The sequence below is a fragment of the Saimiri boliviensis genome, chromosome 5 (assembly GCF_048565385.1).
Source record: "Saimiri boliviensis isolate mSaiBol1 chromosome 5, mSaiBol1.pri, whole genome shotgun sequence".
NCBI classification, from domain to species: domain Eukaryota; kingdom Metazoa; phylum Chordata; class Mammalia; order Primates; family Cebidae; genus Saimiri; species Saimiri boliviensis.
In genome coordinates, this window is record NC_133453.1 from 95,704,623 (window position 1) to 95,726,300 (window position 21,678).

A 21,678-nucleotide genomic window follows, 5' to 3' on the forward strand; every position below is an offset into this window, starting at 1 on the left:
ATGATACTCTTCTCAACCCTTTTCTTTTATCCTATCTTCAAACAAAACCAAAAATTCATTTTTCTTTGTTGTGTACAGACTCTGCCCATTCTCACTTCTATGCCACTGTTCATGTTTTTTATTCCCCTGCACTCCCTGCCTACAAATCTCCACATATTCAAATTATAACTGTCCTTCAAGGCCTAATTCAAATCTTTCTTTTTTTTTTTTTTTTTTTTTTTTTTTTTGAGACGGAGTTTCGCTCTTGTTACCCAGGCTGGAGTGCAATGGCACGATCTCGGCTCACCGCAACCTCCGCCTCCTGGGTTCAGGCAATTCTCCTGCCTCAGCCTCCTGAGTAGCTGGGATTACAGGCACGTGCCACCTTGCCCAGCTAGTTTTATTGTATTTTTAGTAGAGACGGGGTTTCACCATGTTGACCAGGATGGTCTCGATCTTTCGGCCTCGTGATCCACCCGCCTCGGCCTCCCAAAGTGCTGGGATTACAGGCTTGAGCCACCGCGCCCGGCTAATTCAAATCTTTCACAGATGTGAGCTCTCCTTCTTCAAAATCTCAGGGAAAAAAAAAAAAAAAAAAAAAAAAAAAACCTTCTACTATGTTTCTTATTTCATCTCACCCTATTTTTTGGCAGAGATTTTATAAGGCAAAGACTATATCTTGATTATATCTCTATGTCTTATATGTAGCCCTAACGAGCAAGCTGTTCATTGTAGAATTTCAATACATATTCTTATGAAGTCTTTTCCCACCAAGGTTTATATAAATAGCACAAACTTGATTAACCAAATGCATACTTAAAATTAAAGTGAGGTAGATTGTAATGAGAAGCTATGTTTTTGGACCAACTCTCCCACTGAAAACAATAAAAAGGCTGGATAAAATATATTTTTTTTAAATGACCACCTTAAAAGAATTGAAAGTCTGAAAAGACAGTGGGACTGCCACCATAAATATTTGTTTAGGGGTGGGAATCTGAAGTCAGTGAGGAAAGCCGAATATCAAAGTAACATAACTGCATTTTTCCTGAGGTCCTTTGTTTATGCTATACACTTGAGCTTTGGTCAATCACACTCACAGAATAATAGAGCAAGGTCTTGTCCAAGGTCTTATAAAGAACAAGGGAAAACCAATACTAAACTTGTTGCCTTTCTCCAAACCCAAGGAAATACAAAGAAGATTGTTTTGGTAAATAAGCAACATAAAAGAAGAAAATAGGAAAAAGTGAGGCACAATCATGTCCCTGAGAAGTGGCAAGATAGCTACAGCCCTCCTATTATGTAGATACAATTGGAGAGTATTATACTGTTAATTAACTTAGCTTGAGATAATCAGTCACTGGGAATGTCCCAAACCCCTTGAGAAAAATCCAAAATACTCTGGAGTAGGATACATTTATCCTAGGCCTCAGACAGCCTCCCATGATACTATTTCAATAGCAATGATTAGCACACAGTCAAAGATAACCAGACACACAAGAAAACAAAGCAACATGAGTAAGAACTAGCAGAAACAGACTGACACAAATTTAGATGATAGAATCACAAAATGCAGATTATAAAACCACTATGCCTTCTAGTTATAACAAAATAAAATGGAGTCTTAAAAATATCTGCAGGAAAAATTAACTCTAACAACATACATAGCAGATTTTTACAAGAAACAAACTTCTAGAAATAAAAATTACAATAATTGAAATTAAAAGCTTGCTGTTCATTACAAAAGGAGGCTGAAGAACTAGAAGATACATAAATAGAAATTGTTCACAATGCAGCTCAGAAAGACAAACATTTAGAAAAATAAAAGTGTAAAACATTTAGAGAATATAGTGAGAAATTTAGCAAGGGTTTAACTGAAGATTTAGAAGGAAATGAGAGAGGGAATATAAAAGGGGCTACATTTGAAAAGATAGCCATTGGGCTGGGCACAGTGGCTCACACCTGTAATCCCAGCACTTTGGGATGCCAAGGCAGGTGAATCCCTTGAGGTCAGGAGTTCAAGACCAGCCTGGCCAACATGGTGAAACTCCGTCCCTACTAAATATACCAAAATTAGCTGGGTGTGGCAGTGCATGTCTGTAATCCCAGCTACTCTGGAGGCTGAGGCTGAGAATTTCTTGAACCAGGAAGGTAGAGGTTTTAGTGAGCCGAGATCACACCACCGCACTCTAGCCTAGGCGACAGAGCAAGACTTTGCCTGAAAAAAAAAAAAAAGAAAAGAAAGGAAAGAAAGAAAGAAAGGAAGAAAGAGAAAGAGAAAACACAGCTATTGTATTGGATTTTTTTCTGAAATATATTAATGGCAGCAATAAATATTTTTAAGAAGCATAACAGTCCAGGCAGGAAAAATGAAAAGAAACTGACATCTGTATGCATCATGGTGCAACTGTAGAAAAACAAAGGTAATGAGAAAAATATTATGAGCAATCAGAAAAGAGCAGTTATATTAACAGGTGATTTGATTGTAATAATGGATGACAGAAGACAGTGTAATGCTATCTTTGATATGCTGACTAAAAATGACTCTCATCTCAAACTTCTATATCCAAAGAGACTATATATTTCCAGGATGAGGAAGAAATAGAGATTTCTTTCAAATAAGCACACTGTGAGATAGACTGTCCCCTCAAGAACCTTAGGACAGGAATTTCTCAGAATATATTTCAAGCAGAAGAAAAAGTGATCCTAAAGAGCAAATCCAAGATTCATAAAGAAATAAATAGCAAAGAACACTTCAAATATCAGGCAAATATAAACAAACATTGACTCTATAAAAGAGAATAATGTCTAGTGGTATTAAAAAATTAAAATACCAGATAATAATAACATATATATTGAGAAAGTAATAAACTGATTAAAAATATTCTAAAGTAATCTTGGGAGATGGTAAAGGGTCTCATAGTAGCTTTATACTTTGATAAGTACAGTGCTTTGATACATACTATAATCCTAGGCTAACTATACTAACAGAACAGAAACAAAGTGTGTCCCTCCCAAACTGGTAGAGAAAGGAAAAAAATGGAATGATAAAATATTAAAGGACAGAAAAAGCAAGAAATACTTAGTGAAAGAAGCAAAAAAACAAAAGAAACATACACCATGATTCCATTTACATGAATTAAAAAAAAAAAACTAAATTACATTTTAAGGGATATAGCTATAAGTGGGAAAATAATAAAAGACAATAAAATAATGGCTAAAATGCAGGTTAGTGGCTAACTCCAGAGTAAGGAAAGAAGCTATGAGGACAAAGGGACAAATGTCATGGAGTGGAGCTTCTGAAGGGCTGGCAGGGTCTATATCTCATCCTGGGTGGTGCTTATATAGGTGACTGATTAATACATATTAAAAATACGTTATAGATGTTTTATAAATTTTACTTAAAATGGGTTTTGCATTATTTTATAATATTTTATAGATTTTAAGTGAGTTATAAAAAAATACATGAAAAAATGAGAATATGAACACTATCCTTTCCTTCATAATCCAGAAAATCTGGATCTAGGGACACCAGTGGTTTTTCTTCTCACTGGAGAGCTAGCCAGTCCATATCAACCTGCCCTGATGTGAGGTTAAATGAACAAAAGAGAGAGCATGTTAGGCAAATAAGGGGGACAGTTTCCTTTCTTGGTAAAGAGTGTCTTTTATTTTGATAATTTTATCCTTCCTATATTTTGGATTGGGTATTTTATAATGTGCTTTCTGTTATAAAATGCTGATGATAGTAGGTGGTCAGTTAGAATTTAATGTCCTCTTTATAAAACAAGGACAGAATAGGTCATTCTTCCTTATCCTTTACTAACTCACTGAGGAACCTATGAATCTCTATGAAAATAGCAAGTTATTCTGTGCTTATTTGCACAGTAAAGCTGCTTTTGATAAAATTATGACTTAGATATTGTTATGGATTGAATGTTTCGGTTCCCCTAAAATTCCTATGTTGAAATCTTAAGCCCCAGTGCGATGCCATTAGGAGGCAGGGCCTTTGAGGGGTAATTAGATCATAAAGGCGGAGCCCTCATGAATGGAATTAGTGCCCTTATATGAAAAGACGTGAACATCTGCTCTCTCACTTTTTGCCGTCTGCTGTGTGAGGATACAGCAAGAAGACAGGACAGATGCAAACCAGGAAGTAGAACCTCAGCAGACACCAGATCCGCCAGTGCCTAGATCTTGGGCTTCCCAGCCACCAAAACTGGGAGAAATAAATGTGTGTGGTTTAAGCCATCCAGTCTTTGCTACTTGGATATAGCAGTCCTAACTGAGTAAGACAGATATGAACTGGAAGAACTTCAGTGAGAAAGAAAAGTAGCCAAACACGGAATGTGGGGTCAGGCACAATACTTTGTGACATGCTGTATCAAATGTGAAAACAGTAAGGGTAAGAGCCAAGGGAAGAAGACAGGAGCCCTAGAAAACTTCATATGGACATTCAGGAGGTTAACATCTAGAGCCCTAAATGGATGCATGGCTTAATTTTTACTATTAGTCATTGCTCTGAGATAGCATTTTATGCTGCTTCTTTTGGAGGTCATGCATGATGGAGTTTCTTGAATTAGTATATTCTCTCTTCTTTAAATGAATCAGGTCAAGTGCAAAACTAATATAATGTAATAATATAATTATTCTCTGTATTGTGTACTATAGAATATACTATATTTCTGTATTTAATAGAGTATGATATAATAAATCACAATATTATTTTTTGGTTATTATGTATTGGTTTTTACTAATTAATTTTATTCGTTACTAATTGTGTTGGCAGGGATCTCTATGCTCATTTCACAGGTAAGGATTCTGAAACTCAAAGAAGTGAGTAATGTTATCAGCTACTAAGTGGTAAAATCAGAATTACATCCCCTTCAAAAGTTTTAGGGTCCAACTTCAAAACTGCTCTGGCTGTTTTTGTTGCCTTGTCTCACCACTGCCTTAACACTTAAAGATCATTTGTATAAAGATTAATTTATTCTTTATATTTATTCTTTTAAATCACATTTATTCTTTTACATCTCATTCTGCACTCACTCGGGCAGCTTGCAATGACCCCTAGGAGGAAAGGGCAGACTTTTTTCCAAGAAGCACGATGAACAACACCAGAACAAGTCTAAGTGGGTACAAGCGAAATTCAGAAACTCGAGCATAAATCGCTTTCAGAATAAAACCACAGCATCTTTAATCAACGCCTGGCAATCATCGTGTCGCTTCTCCCAGACTGGAACTGGTAACTGTGGGCTATCCCACTAGGCCTTTAATATTTGGTTAGAAATGGATCCAAGCAGTTGACTAGCAAGACAATTCATGCAGCACAAACATGAATCTGTGATTCTCTTACCCATTACCACAAAACACAGTTAGTTCCTGCCCTGAATTGAGTTTAAAGACATTGAGGCCCTGGGAGAAACCACATGAGCATTATAAACGGAGCCAGAAGTAATAAATAAGGACTGCCAAAAAAATGTTAACAAATTTCTCCTACAAGTCAAGTCTATTGTCAATTTACAACAGTTCTGAAGGTTGAACGAGAGGCATGCAATTAGTGAGGTCACTTGCAAGGTTTGCCTGCAATCAAAACGGGAGTTTTCTTTCACCTGTATAATATTTAACAGCTGATAATTTTATCTCCTGGTATGAAGAAATTAAAATAATAAAATAAAAATAAACCAAATGCTTTAAAATATGGACTCTTATCTCTCCCATTATCCCACATATTAGAATAAACGCTTCTCCTGATGGAATTCTTCTCACTTAGCAGGGGAAGATCATCTTTTCAGCAGCCAAACTCAGCAGGCCAGAGACTTTCCTCCCCTCCTGACTTCCCCCTAAGAGCTCATTCAAAGGGAAGACAAAGGACCTACAAGTGGATGCAAGTTGTTTTGTGCCTGGCCTTTAGCGGTACTTCATTTTCCTGAAAAAGATGATCTCAACTTTACTGTACCCAAAAATAAAAACAAAATAAAATCCTAAAACAAATTTCTGAGGCAGTTTAAATTAAAAAGACAAAGGACTGAGAAATACTTTTAATTTGTTCATAATTAGTTTACAGATCGGACAGCACTGAGACTCCAAAATCAGCAAGCCACTTGGGGATAAAGGCCACTGCAGTTATCAGAAGCAAGCCAAATACTACCTTTTGTTCTGACTAAAATCTTCTTTTAAAAACAATCTCATAGCAAATGGTTTTCTATTTTCCATTTAAAGAGGATTACATAGCAAACACAACCAGTGGCTGAAGAGCAAAGAACTTCCCATGGTTTTATTACCTGCCAAATATAAATTAGTTCATTGTGGGTAACTCCTGCCAGGCAACCCCTTTCCTTGTCATCCATCAGGCGGATGGGCTGTGGCAGGTTAGTTCCTGCCCGGAGTCCTTCCTAATCAGGAGGCTGTCAGATATGTTGCCTGCCCACTGTCTCCTACGTCTTGTGGCAGCTCTTGTATTTGGGCAGCAGGGGCTTGAGCTTGAATTGCGCCAGTAACTGGCTCTGAATTGCTCTTACTTACTATCACTGTCAAATCTTTGCAGGCATATGTGAGGGCCTCCTCCAGGTACAAGGAAGAAACACTACAAATTCCACTTTGTAATAACTACACGATACAGAAATTGTATTAGCTCCATTAGATGGAGTCATAGAAATATTCGAAAAGGTTAGCTGGATATAGTGAACGTCACAGACTAAGATTAAAAAAATCGCTTGTCTAATTTAGAGTGTTTCCTCATTGGTAATACCCTATATTAAGGCGCCATTTATAAACAGTTTATTATTATTTATTAATGTCTGAAGCACTTTATAGCATGCTAGATAACAACTTAAATTCATGTATTAAAGATGCACATACATGGTTTAATACGATTTACATCTTATAATATTCTTTAAAATAGCTTCCCATAGTATCATCCGTTAAGCATTTATTACTAATGTATTTTATAACATACTTTATAATACATTATTTGAGCAAGTAGCTGCACTTAGTGATCATTTCATACATAAGAATAAGGCATTTATAAATGGCACCTTAATTTAAAGTGTTACCTTCGCATTACTTCATAGCTGTTCACCATACATATCATTTTGTGATTATTCTCCAAATGCACCACTTAATAAAACAGACACTAACTTCTATTTTCCCTTCATCTGATTAAAAGTTTATTGAGTCATTTTCACCATCTGTTTTCAGATGTTGGTAGCTTGGAGGTTTTAGTGTGATTTCTAATAAAACCAAACTTTTAATTCTACAATATTTCTGAAAAGATGTTTAACAATAGAAATAGAGAATTACTTACCATATTGGACAGAGCCTGTTGCTTGGATTCTTTGTAAAACTCAATTTTTTGACTAGAAAGAACAACCCAGGAAGTAGACCAGTTTTTCCTTAGGAAAAAAAAAAAAAAAAAAGGAAAAAAAGCATTATCAGTTGAAGAAATCATTTATAGATACAATATGAGCAACATTTGGAATGAGTAGAGACCATCTTTATTTTTAACAGTCTTCCTAAAAGTCTCCTCTTTATTAAAATCTATAGGTGGTATGGAATTTGGGTAATAATAAACACATTCTGCAATTATTTAAAAGCATAGCATTTATAGTAAGAGTTTCTCAATTTATAGTTCCTCCTAAAATCTTTTTCAACCACCCGAAATCCATTTTTTGTGTATCCATGTGCATCCTTCCCATAAAAAGTTTATGTTTCTACAGCAAACCAAAAATAGCAAAGTAAAAATAGGAATCAGAACCCATTCCTTCCTTCATTGTTTCTTCTCTTCATTGGTTTAGTGTATTTCAGTCTTAAAAACTAACCCACCTCATGTGTCATTGCTTAATTCAAAATATTTTCATAATGTTGAATCTTACAGAAATCGAAGAGATACAAATAAAAATAGTGACATGCTTTTTCCCTCTTTGAACCTCAAATTATGAAGGAATAAAAGAAATAACATCTGAGAACATCTAGGAATAATCAGGGTGCAGGAAATAGATTCTCTCAGACACTATTGGTGGGAGTTCAGACTGTTGCTTCCTTTCTGGAGTGCAATTTGACAATGTGCTTTTTAAAAAATCCCTAAAAATGTGTATATCTTTCGGCTAAACATGTCCATTCCTATGAATTTAAATTTATGTCACAGAAATAGTCTCACAAGTTGCTGAGTCTTTGTCCATAGAAGTTAACTGCATTATTACTTGTTAATTCCCATACATAAAATGTAAAAAAAGATGATTGGTTAAATAAATTGCATATAATAGATCCATATAGTGGAATAATGAACCCTATGCTATAGAAGAATACTAATGTGGGAAGGTTTTAATGCAGACCATAATACATGTAGCTTATAACTGTGCTGTGCTATTTACCTAGGACTTTCTTCGCCCATCCCAGACCCTTCTGTTTATTAATTTCATTAATTAGAAGTCAAAATATTGCTTTGTTATATGTGCCTTCCATGACCTCTTCTTATATCACTTATGATACATTTTAAAAATATTTTTCATAAATTTCTCTTCTATTCTCCATTAAGAAATGAGCCCCAAGATGGTAGAAATCACTTCATCTTTACAAAGGTATGCCCAATGCCTAGCATGGTGCTTTGTACAGAATAGACACAAAATGCATATGTATTGAGTCAGTGACTGAATTTGGGCCTGGAAAAAGTCTTCGTATGACAATAGTTAAATCGAGTGGTAAAATCATGGCTTTTGAGTCTTCTTTGTATTTGCTGGTGTTTACCTTTTTTTTTTTTTTTTTTTTTTTTTTTTTTGCATTGAGGGTGTATTGCTTCTATAGTTAGAACATGGATATGTTCATGGCATGAAAGTACTCTTTTGTAGATAGTAAAGACATTGAAGAGATTTATGTACTTAAGTTTCTACCCATTAGAGCCTATTGCTGCAGTTTGCTGTGCCTTGACATTCACTTCAAAATAGTTGAATTCATTTAACGAAACTGACTTTTTTTTTTTTTTAAGTTTATGGAAAGACTTTATTCAGGTCAATAGAAAACCACACCATAATATTTTTAAAATAACTATCAAAGATCTTTGTGTAATTTATTTCCACTTGCCTTTGAGAAACTAAGAGCTTGATTGAAAGGACAGCTTTGATTCAGTAAGGTTAGTATTTATAAAAAGAATTAGATTGCTCTTATATGCCTGGAACTTTCTTAATGATACACCATTGTGTTAAAAGGAACAGAATAAGCAGACACACAAGAAACATAATGTCTATTTTTCAACATCCAAATACAAACACTGTGTTCTTGGACCCACTTGTGTTTAAATGAAGAGTCTCAATTTTTCAATTAAATGATGAAAAGATGAAATAACAAAACCCAGAAAGAAACCTACACAGGCATTTTCTTCTGCTTTTGCCCATTTCTCCTTTTAGGTACCAGGAGCAACGGGGTGAACTGAAGAAGCAATAGCCTTCTCTTCATGCAGGTCATAACAACAGGTGGCCCCAAACAGGAAAGAGAGAAACATTATTAGAAGTCTAGTCTGGGTATCTTATAATACCACCCTTATTTTGAACATATGTAATCAGAAAGTATAGAACACTCTCACACATGAAGACTCCATATTTAACCTGACTATTATATTTCCCACTTTATTTTTCATCTTCTGACAAGAAGAGACTATACCTTATTTGCGACCTATCTATACTAAGTTCTGGATAATTTGTTCTGATCTGAATCTGTTTCAGACATTGGTCACTTACAGAACTTGCTGTCAAAACTATCCCCATCCTTAAACTTGGAAGTGGAACTGGTTAGAACTGAAATTGCATGACATGCAATTAGCTCATTTTTTTTTTTAATTAGGACTTTAAACTGCTGTGAACTGTGTCCCTGTTAGGTGAATTGGGTGAACAAACTGAAGAAGGTAAGAACTGCAGCTCTTGAAACCTTAGCACATGACTTGCTTTGACGCCTTATGTACGGTGCTACTTCGTTTTCAATTTATAAACTATAAACACTGTCTTTATGTTCTCTGGATAAAAGTGAAAGCTCTTCCATGGGTTGAGTGTTATTGTTTGAAAATAATTTCATTTCAAAACGAATAATAATAATGCTGCTGACGACCTTTTAGATGTCCTCTTTCATCTCAATTTTCCCCATGATTTCTTTTAAAATAATTAGCATAAATTATTTAGAATACCTAGCATAAATCTGATCATCTAGTTTATGCTTAGCTTCATACACAAAAAAATGATGAAAGTACTAGTGTCTCTATTTACTAATATGAAAAATGAGGCTCAAAGGGTAACTTAAGGCCTTACACTTAGGTTTAAATCAAACCCAGTTTATCTGACTTCAAAACCTATAATCTGTTCATTACTTTATGCTGTCTAGTTTTTTTAATCCAAACATTTTATTTTTTTAGGGGCTCAATATATATATTTTGAATAATTGAAAGACATGAGTTTACACTAATCTGCCAATGAAAAACGGATCTGGGTACAGGACTTGCAAGGCCCAGTGCAGGATGAAAATGCAGCATTCCGTGTCCAAAAATTATGAAGAGGTTTAAGACAGTAACAATCTAGCATTAAATAGAGGGCAGGGCCTTCAGAGCATGGGGCTCTGGATGCATGCCGGTAAAGCCTGCCTTAACTACAATACGACTTTACAACAATGGCCGAAGAATTATTTATTTAATACTGTCTTTTTTAAAGGATTAAGCAGTACTACCTTAGATAAGGATATTGTCAAGGTCAGATTTCAACGTAATTTTGTTTGAAATCTTCAAATTATAAAAGCTAGTGGGGATAGTGTGAGATAAGATTATCAGCTATCCAGGCTCTGTTATTAACTACTTTACCTGATCCTTATTAGAAAGACTGGGCAAAGCCCCAACACTTCCAACCTCTCTTCCCCTAGAAGTTGTGCTGATTCAAAGGAATAAGATGATATACTGTTCAGTTCCTCATTAGAAGCCAGAAACGGGCTGGGCGTGGTGGCTCAGTCTGTAATCCCAACACTTTGGGAGGCTGAGGTGGGCGGATCACAAGGTCAGCAGTTCAAGACCAGCCTGGCCAACATGGTGAAACCCCGTCTCTACTAAAAATACAAAAGTTAGCCGGGCATGGTGGTGGGTGTCTGTAATCCCAGCTGCTCAGGAGGTGGAGGTTGCAGTGAGCTGAAACCGTGTAATTGCACTCCAGCCTGGGTGACAAAAAAAAAAAAAGAAGCCAGAAAGAGGTATGTGTTTCTAACTGCATGACATCTCTGTCTTTTTTCTGCCAGGGATTATTCTGGTCTGTATTAGCAGACTCATCTGCACTCAGTAGGGAACATAAAACCAGGAAGGGAGTCAGAAACCTGTGGTCTAGGAGTAGCTGAGGCTTCACTTAATGAGAACAACATTTCGCTATGACTTCGGTCTGAATCTTCCTCTCTGATCAAAGTACTCTAGAAACTTGACCATTATCTTTATAATATCTGTCCAGTCTATTTCCCCTTCTGACATGTCTGACCCACTGTGTTGCTCAGAGTTCTCAGCGTATCAGTGGAAGAGCTTCTTCACCCAATCCTCTAACATGGTGACTCTCTTGTAAAGCATTGCCAGCTCTGGAGTGTGCAAAGGGCCACTTGACAAGGTTTTGCCTTGACTTAAGGATTTGATACTAACATATGCAACCAAATCACTATATATGACTCTTATCCAATACATTGCAGGAAGTGAGTAACACCTACAAGCTTAAAGGCCTTAGCCAGGATAGGTGACTACAGCAGTTTCTCATGAAACTTTGCAAAGAGACTATTTTCTAGGATAAAGCAGTTTTTGCACTAGAAAGTCTCTCTATGGTCCAAACTCCCACAAAGAGGTAGAAACCACCTCTATCTTCTTAGAACATTTCCACTATTGGGCATACTATCTGACATTTAGTAGGCGATTATTACATATTTTTTGAGTAAAAGAATATATGGACTTTCAAATTTCAGGAGAACCATACTTCTGGGATTTTCTGTTCTGTGTTCACTGTTCTTCACTAACAAGGGCCAAAAGATTTCATTTACTTTCTCTGTTCCTTAGTTTCCTAGTGCTTTAATATGGTATTCATAGCATTATTTTTTCTTAACTATTGAACACTTCTGATTTAGGATATTTTTTCCTAACTTATACTTCTAGTAGCCAATACCTGAGCTTTCTTCAGCGGGCTTCCCACTCTCAGCTTGCACTGGCTTCTGCTCTGTTCCAGGTATGCCACCTGGCATTTTATACGCATCATGCAATTTAATTACTAAGCCGATCGCGAGTGTCCATTAAACATTTGCCACCTACCAAACATAATTCTACGGGCTGCATAGAGATGGAAATACAAGAAACACCTCAAACATTTTACCTCTAAGAAGATGGAAAACAAATATGGAAACCAAGTCTTCTGAATGAGTTTTAGGATACCCCCATATTACAGAAGAGAAAACTGAAGCCCAGTGAGGCTGCAACCTAACCAAGGGCAAACAAGCCATAAAGATGGGATTCAGGCCCCTGCTCACTCCAGTGTCTCCATGGTCTCTAAGCAGGTGGCATGCAGCTCTCTCGGTAGTCACTCTGATTATGCCTGTTCAGAGCTTCATGAGAGGAGCTAAGGGGGGGAGATAAGGAACAGTTGTCATGGAAGTACTAGAACCTCTTTCTCTTTGGAGCAAAGCCACGTCTTAGCCTGACCTGTGTTGTCCCACAATGCTGAACTGCAAACCTTTTATCCCTGTCTTCCATCCCTACCATGATGGTCAGGAGGGAAATTCACGCATTGACCAATCAGCGCCTCCACATTTCATCATAACGTTGTGAGCTTAGTTTTCTACTTTTTTTCCAAAGAGAGACAAAAACCAAGGTGTTGCATAGACTAAAGGGGTAATTAAGACACAGCTCAGGAAATATCCAACTTTAGTAAGTCAGTTCAAAGTGCCATGAGTAAGGGAAACAGCCACCCATTTCCACAGGGATTTACAGGTGACAATTAGGTAAGGGTTCGAACCTAGTGATTCCATGCAGGAGACAAATCTTGGGGCAAGAAATGCGGGTGTTGGCCCAGGTGCAGTGGCTCATGCCTATAATCCCAGCACTTTGGGAGGCCAAGGCAGGTGAATCACTTGAGGTCAGGAGTTTGAGACCAGCTTGGTCTACATGGCAAAACCCTACATCTGCTAAAAATACAAAATTAGATGGATGTGGTGGCAGGCAGCTGTAATCCCAGTTACTCGGGAGTCTGAGGCAGAAGAATCCATTGAACGCCAGAGGCGAAGGTTGCAGTGAGCCAAGATCATGCCACTGCACTCCAGCTTGGGTGACAGAGTGAGACTCAGTCTCAAAACAAAACAACAAAAAAGAAATGCAGGTATTTATTTTATTATATCTTTTGACATACAAAACAAGTCACATCTAAGGGAAATGGGGTGCTAACTACAATTGGGAAGTAGGTAGAACTACATTTTTATAAGGGCATTTATATACCATTTATGCAATTGGTGGGACCTTTTATCTATGTGAAACACTTCATAAAACTTTCCTAAAAACAAATCCTGAATTGTGAAGTTAGAAAATGCAAACAAACAGGCAAACAAAAGTACAGAAACAAAAAGAAAGCCCAAACAACAACAAAACACCCCCAAAACAAAACCAAAACGCAACAAAGCCATCAGCTTGGCATTCTACAAAATGGACACCGGATGGCAGCACATAATAACGGCAACATTGATTGTAATAGCTTATCTGGAAAATGCTTGATGAAAAACGACTCTTAAAATACTCATTACCATTATAAGAATCTGTTAGCTTAAACTCTGGTTTAATGCATTCATTTGCTCTAAACACCAAAGCTTTATATCCTACCTTTACCTTTCCTTTGCCTTCTTTAGGTAACGACAGAGCGACAAACCAAAAATCAGAAGAAAATATATGTGAGTTTCCTTGACAAATGTCAGCTTCTCTTATTTGGGCCATCTGCCTTTGTTACCTAACTTGGTCATGCTGGATTTGACTTGATTCCACACCAGTGATGGGAGTAAAAGTGATTTATTCTAGTGTCCCTGACTGATTTATCACAAAATCACTTAGACATTGTTAAATGCACAGACTCATTCTCAAACTGGTTGGTCTAGAAACTTACTTCTTCTGTCTTAAATTCTAAGCATCTTGTAATTTATGCCTGCTAAAAAGTGGGTCAAAAAGACACTGAGGTGTAAAAACACCCATCTCTGTCAGTCTTGCAAGGAAATGAAAAAGACAGATTCAGCCTGGAACAATGTATTTTGATACAGAGCAGGAAGTACTAAAGAAAGAATATGATCACATTAGGAACACACCTTAGTCTCAGATTCTAAAGAAAATCCATTTCGAGTAACAATTGTTAAAACAAACAAACAAAAACCCAACAGACAGCCTAGTAGCTGTGGGCCCTAGGATGAAAGCAGGCACTAGTAGACATAACCACTGCACAATCTTTTTTCTGCATTTCTTTTCATAGTTGTCTTCTGGACATATATTTTCACCCCCAACTATATCTTTCTATGCCCATCTAAAGAGAGCAGAATGTGACTGTATGTTGCGGTAAGATGTGCAGAGCCACACAGGAGCTGATGACAAGAAGATCTAGGTGCCGAGGGAGAAGCAAGTTTGAGGTGCTGAAATTTCATAAACATACTGTCAGGTGCCTTTTGTAAATGTAAGCATTGAAAATAACTTTTTACTAAGCTGTCATAGAGTTTCAGAGAAGCCAGGGTTACTTATAAGTTTGAGGACAGAATTCCCAAAATGAAGAAATTTCTATGCTTCATCAGAAAAGCTGAGGCATATTTTCAGTGTTCACAATTAAACATTAAAGTGAATGCTGAATCTATTCTGCTTTCAAGACTGTCAGTATATCTCTGGGGAAATGTGTATAACCTCATTTCAAAATAAGGCTAAATGCATGGCCTCTTATGAATGTCAAATATAGCCAATAAGTTATCTTTCCTTTTACCATCTTCTGCTCATATTCAGAGGTAAGTTAAATTTTCTTTGAGAGAAAGAGACATTACATTGAAGAGACAAATGAAGACAAATAAAAAGGAAAAGAAAGAAGAAAAATAAGAAGAAATTACAAGGCATGATGATCTATTATGGATTTATAAGTAGAAACCCTGATAGAAATTAATGAAATAATACTTATTAAGTGACAATTGAAGTCCCTGGAACTGTTGATGTCATAAAATAAAAGGACCATTTTTGCTCTGTAGTCTCAAATAGCTTAAAGGCAGGAGAGATAAAGCAGACGTGTTTCAAGCAGAGGACAAAGCTAAATTCTCTGATACTAACTATACATTAAGTAAGATTTGGGAGAAATAAGAGGTTAATATTGATGACTGAGTTTCTCCATTTATACAATAGGAAGTAATAATAGAGTCTATATTGTAGTATCATTTAAGTATTACTGATAAAGAATTCAGCCAAGTGCTTGACAGAGTAAGCATCTATTAATATTGCTTATTAATTCATTAAAATTTATAAAAGATATAAAGATCCTTGATAAATGAAACAAAGGCTATCAAAAGAAATTTTACATAAGAAGTATAAATTATAGTACATTATGCTATTTATTAGTTACTAAAGTTATCAATGGGATAAAAACACAATTTTTCAAGATTATGACTAAACTGACCATTTTTGTTGCTAGTGATAAAAGCATACAGATTCCTTGGGTAAGCAATATGGGAATGCATACTAAGACTGATTAAAAATGGTCTTGTGATTTGATCAAGTAATCCAGGTTTAATATAAAAGAAGGCTGTAATTCCAACAGTTTGGGAGGCCAAGGTGAGTGGATCTCTTGAACCCAGAAGTTCCAGAACAGCTTAAGCAATATGCCAAGACCCACGTATCTACCAAAAAAAAAAAAAAAAAAAAATGCTGGACGTGGTGGTGTGTACTTGTGGTCCCAGCTACTCATTTAGCCCCACATAAGGTGGGTGGAATGGTGGGGTCAGAGGAGGCTGCAGTGAGCTGAGATGGCACCACTGCACTCCAGCCTGGGTGACAGAATGAGACCCTGTCTGAAAAAACAAACAAAAACAGAATACATAAAAGAAAAATTGACAAGCAATAGGAGAATTATTGCAATGATAACTTTTAATATAAAACCAGACTCAAACATCAAAAATATAAAAAGAGGTAAGCTTATCATCACTGGTCATTAGAGAAATGCAAATCAAACCCTCAGTGAGATGCCATCTCAAACCACTTAGAATGGTGATCATTAAAAAGTCAGGAAACAATAGCTGCTGGAGAGGATGTGGAGGAATAGGAATGCTTTTACACTGTTGGTGGGAGCGTAGATTAGTTCAACCATTGTGGAAGACATTGTGGCGATTCTTCAAGGATCTAGAACTAGAAATATCATTTGGCCCAGCAACTGCATTACTGCATATACACCCAAGGGATTATAAATCATTCTCCTATAAAGACACATGCATATGTATATTTATTGAAGCACTGTTTACAATAGCAAAGACTTGGAACCAACCCAAATGCAAATGCCCATCAATGATAGACTGGATAAAGAAAAGGTGGCACATATACACCATGGAATACTATGCAGTCCCAATAAACGATGAGTTTATGTCTTTTGCAGGGACATGGATGAAGCTGGAAACCATCATTCTCAGCAAACTAACACAAGAACAGAAAATCAAACAGTGCATATTCTCACTCATGAGTGGGAGTTGAACAATGAGAACACATGGACACAGGGAGGGAAATATCATACACTGGGACCTGTTAGGGGGTGGGGGGGGGGCTACAAGAGGGTAAGCATTAGGAGAAATACATAATGTAGATGATGGGTTGATGGCTGCAGCAAACCACCATGGCCTGTGTATACCTATGTAACAAACCTGCACCTTCTGCACATGTACCCCAGAACCTAAAGTATAATAATTTAAAAAAAAAATAGAGAGATAAGGATGATTTGACATATTATGCCCATCAACATAACGGGATATCATACTTTTAAACATGGTGATTACATACACAATGTTCAATTTGTAAAGTACTTACAATAAAAACAAAAACCCCATAAACTTGGAGGGGATATGTAAGACATGTAAAATCGACAAAGCATTATATATAAGTTTCCTCAAATCATTGAAAAAAAGCAGGAAACTTAATAGAAAATAGTCAACGTTTAAGAATGGAATCTGAATGGCTCTAAACAGATAAAGTGATGCTCAACTTCAATACCTAGCAACGAAATACAAGTAAAAGCGATATTAAAGTAATGTTCTATGGATAATTACATTGGATAATGCTATGTGCTGATAAAATTGTGGAAATAGAATGCCTTTTATATTGCACATTGAACTGGTATTAATTGGTGCACTAATTCAAGAGAAAGTGTGGCAACGGTAATCCATAGATTTACAAATGTGTGTGACTAACCACTGAGCAATCCTGTATTCCTAGAAATATTCCCCTGAAAAAATTTCTAACAGTTTCAAAGGAAACATATATGTGTGATTTATAGAAATGTTTTTTGGAATGAAAGGAGTTAGAGGCAACTTAGGTGTTCACAGCTGGGAGACCGGGTGAGTAAAAATTCATATACAGTCATGCTTCACTTAATGATAAGGATACATTCTGAGAAGTATGTCGTTAGGTGATTACATCACTGTGCCAACATCACAGAGTGTACTTAAACAAATCTAAGTGGTGTAGCCTACCACACAGTAGGCTGCGTCATAGCCTATTGTTTCTAGGCTACAAACCTGTATCACAGGCGTCCCCAAACTTTTTACACAGGGGGCCAGTTCACTGTCCCTCAGACCGTTGGAGGGCCGCCACATACTGTGCTTCTCTCACTGACCACCAATGAAAGAGGTGCCCCTTCCTGAAGTGTGGCGGGGGGCCGGATAAATGGCCACAGGGGGCTGCATGCAGCCCGCGGGCCGTAGTTTGGGGACTCCTGCTGTATAACATGTGACTGTACTGAATACTGTAGGCAATTGTAACACAGTGGCAAGTATTTGTGTATGTAAACTTATCTAACCATAGAGAAGGTACAGTAAACGTCAGTTTTATAATCTTATGGGACCACAGCTATATATGGTGTCCATCACCAATCAAAATGCCACCATATGCCACATGACTATACATAAACAATGGCAAAGTGGACATCAATGAACTAGATTTAAAGACACTCATGCACTGCATAAAAACGTTTTAATCAACAATGGACAACATATAGATGGTAGTTCTATGAGATTATAATGAAGCTGATAAATTTCTATTGCCTAGTAACATGATATTCTTCATAACATCAAGTGCAATGCATTAACTTTTCCATGTTTAGGTATGTTTAGATACACAAATAACATTATGTTACAATTGCCTACAGTATTCAGCACAATAACATGCTGTAAATGTTTGTAGCCTAGGAGCAATCGGCTATATCATATACCATCTAGGTTTGTGTAAGTACATTCTGTAATGCTCACATGATGATTAAATCACCTAAGGATGCATCTCTTAAGAGGCATCCCCATCATTAAGAGATGCATGTCTGGATAGCACTATAGATAGCTGCCCAAGAGCTAACATTGAATGAAAGTAATAAGAAACATAATAAGCTTTATAATACAAAAATGTTTATGCTATATAGAATACATTCACACATACACAACTATACACTATTTTCTGAATGCCACATATATAGCTAAATATAGACATATGTGGAGAATGAGTTTGATAAACACACATTAAATACATTAAAATGAATGTCTACAGGGTGAATGAATGAATTGAAGTAAGGATTGGAGACTAAAATAAAATAAAATAAAATAAAACCAGCTAGGGATCTTGCCCAGAATGATGATAACACAAGGCCACAAATTGAAGGATATAATCAACTCAATTATGTGTACCTGGGGTAACAACAACAGCAACAACAACAACAAAAGGAAAAATAAAGCATATAACTTTAAGTGGAAAAGGCTGAAAGAATGTGTAATAGCACGCAAAGTGAAATAATAAACAGAGTACAAACGTTTATATGGATTTAACTATAACATGGAGATTATACACAAATTGGAAAGTAACAGCAAATAAAAGAAAAACACAATGGTATACAGACCAATCAAAACTACCTCAAAACATATTCATGCGAGTTGGCTGGGGGAAAGACCCTGATCTTCCTTGATTCCTCTTGACACTGCCTTCCAGATGTCATAAATTTGGTTTATGGAGAGGTTATGGGCAAAGATACCTTACAAAACCACATAGTAGAACCTCCTTCTGCTTTCTTGAAATTCTTTCTTTTAGGATCTCTCCCACTTCCTTGCAGGAGGCTGGAGGGTGGAACTGACCAATACTGCCACCTCCATTTTCCTACCAAGCTCTAGTAAAGAGCTGAACTGGCTAACTTAGATAATAAAGAGAAACTCTTTATTCCACATGGCTGATGAGGGAAGAAAGGGTCATGACTTACTCATCTTGATGAGAGGCAACATTGTACCCTTCACACACACCCCTTACTGAGTTGATAAGGGCATGATAAGGTCTAGGGGAAAGGAGAACACTCAGGCTGGGCTGCTCAAAGACTTCCTCCTGTGGTTCCTTCAGAACCAGAGGACTTTCTAAGTCAGATTCACTACTGGGGCAGGGACAAGCCAAGTCTCTTAAAGCAACCTTGCATTTGGTCTTGTCTCCTGTGCATCTCTCTCCTGAGCCCTTCAAGGGAGGGTGGCTGAAGGACCGCTGCAGAGAAATAGTCCAGGTAAAGATTTAAGGCCCTGTTCGCTATCCCAGAATAAGACACATGTGGAGAAAAAATAGAGCTTGTTAGTTACAACCAAAAAAAGCTGTCTTAAGTAGTGAAATTATGGATGATTCCCCCCAAATTTTACTTTGTTTAAAAAAATGTATAAAATTCATTATAGCCATCAAACAAAAGCAGATTTTACTCTCTAGTGTTGACCAGAGTGTCATTCTAGTAATGAATTATATTATACAACCAACAGGTGTCCCATTGTGTAGCTAATTAGTACATTTATCCTATATAATTTTAATTGTTAGTAACACATTTATGAGTAAATGCCTTGTCTCTCAATTTGAACATTTTCTACAAATTTGGTAGCCTGCATATCCCCCAGCACAAAGCTAAGTGTGTAACAGAACCAATATAAGAAATAGCAAAAATTCAAAAATGGAAGTGATTATTTCTAAACATACCATTTATACAACACAATTATCATCCTTCTTTACCCTCCTATCAGCCTTATTTTTTTCTTCAAGGTTTTTGTTGTTGTGGTCTGAAGAGTTCTTATGTCCTTTTCAAATTTTTCTCACCTTTGTATATTGATGCTAATTTTATTTTATCAATTTCTATTTTGAGCTGCAAAAGTGTTTCAAATCCTCCATCCTTCAGGAAATTATTCTTGCAAGGTATTGTACAGAGACTTTTATATATTTCAGATGAATGCACTCATCCCCTAATCCTTTCATCATGGAAATCAAGAACAATTGTCTTATTTCTTTTCAGTTTTTTATGAGTTCAAGTTCAAGGAGGACAAAAAGCACCTCATTTATATGTTCTGTACAACAATATAGAAGGTAGTGGCTTTCTTTAAAAACTGTTAATTACATTAAAAATAATATTGATCGTAGTGGTAGCAGAGGAGACTGTTCTAGTCTAATACGATAGGGCCTCACTTTCCAAACAATACCAGTGGCACAAGTTGAGGATATGAGGAATCAGCATAGTTATATAAGAATCAATTAAAGACGAATGTTCATTGCAGCACTGTTTACAATAGCAAAGACCTGGAACCAACCCAAATGCCCAACGATGATAGACTGGATAGGGAAAATGTGGTACATATACAACATGGAATATTATGCAGCCATCAAAAACGATGAGTTCACGTCCTTTATAGGGACATGGATGAACCTGGAAACCATCATTCTCAGCAAACTGACACAAGAGCAGAAAATCAAACACCGTATATTCTCGCTCATAGGCGGGTGTTGAACAATGAGAACACATGGACACAGGGAGGGGAGCACTACACACTGGGGTCTGTTGGGGGGAAATGGGGGAGGGGCGGGGGGTGGGGAGGTGGGAAGAGATAGCATGGGGAGAAATGACAGATACAGGTGAGGGGATGGAAGGCAGCAAAGCACACTGCCATGTGTGTATCTATGCAACAATCTTGCATGTTCATCACATGTACCCCAAAACCTAAAATGCAATAAAAAAAAAAAAGAAAAAAAAAAAAAAAAAAGAATCAATTAAAGAATTTGATTACCTTAGTTTCTTTCCTCCATCTGCAATTTTAGCTTTTTGAAGATAACCTTCTTTTTCAACCATCTGCAAGAAGAATGCATATGTTAGAACTGTGACAAACTACTGTGCATTGTCGGTTTGAGTAAACCTGTGCTTTTCAAGAGTCATTGCAATGATGGACGTTTTCAGTCATAGAACTTTATTAATAATGCATATATAGCTTATGGGAACTGCCTGCAAAGTCATAGTCATTGCAAGCTGTTAAATATCTGAAAGACAATTTATGAAGAGGAATGTGAATGATTTGTTAGATAGTGATACACCTTTATTGACTTTTCTTTCTGGGCATTGAAGTCACTTGCTTAAAAAATTGATTACAAATGGTAAAAGAAAGACAAATTGAATACCTTCTTTTATTTTACCAAGTATC

At 36.6% G+C, this 21,678-nt stretch overlaps 1 protein-coding gene across 1 annotated transcript in view; it reads right to left on the bottom strand.

The window, feature by feature from the left end:
* Positions 1-21,678, bottom strand: part of ARHGAP15 (Rho GTPase activating protein 15) — a 645,891-nt gene that overhangs the window by 534,766 nt on the left and 89,447 nt on the right. The window contains exons 4-5 of the mRNA XM_003921995.3: positions 21,271-21,332; positions 7,280-7,367 (exon numbers count right to left, since the gene is read on the bottom strand). Coding sequence (XP_003922044.1) covers positions 7,280-7,367; positions 21,271-21,332 — 150 coding nt within the window. The remainder of the gene's footprint in view (positions 1-7,279; positions 7,368-21,270; positions 21,333-21,678) is intronic.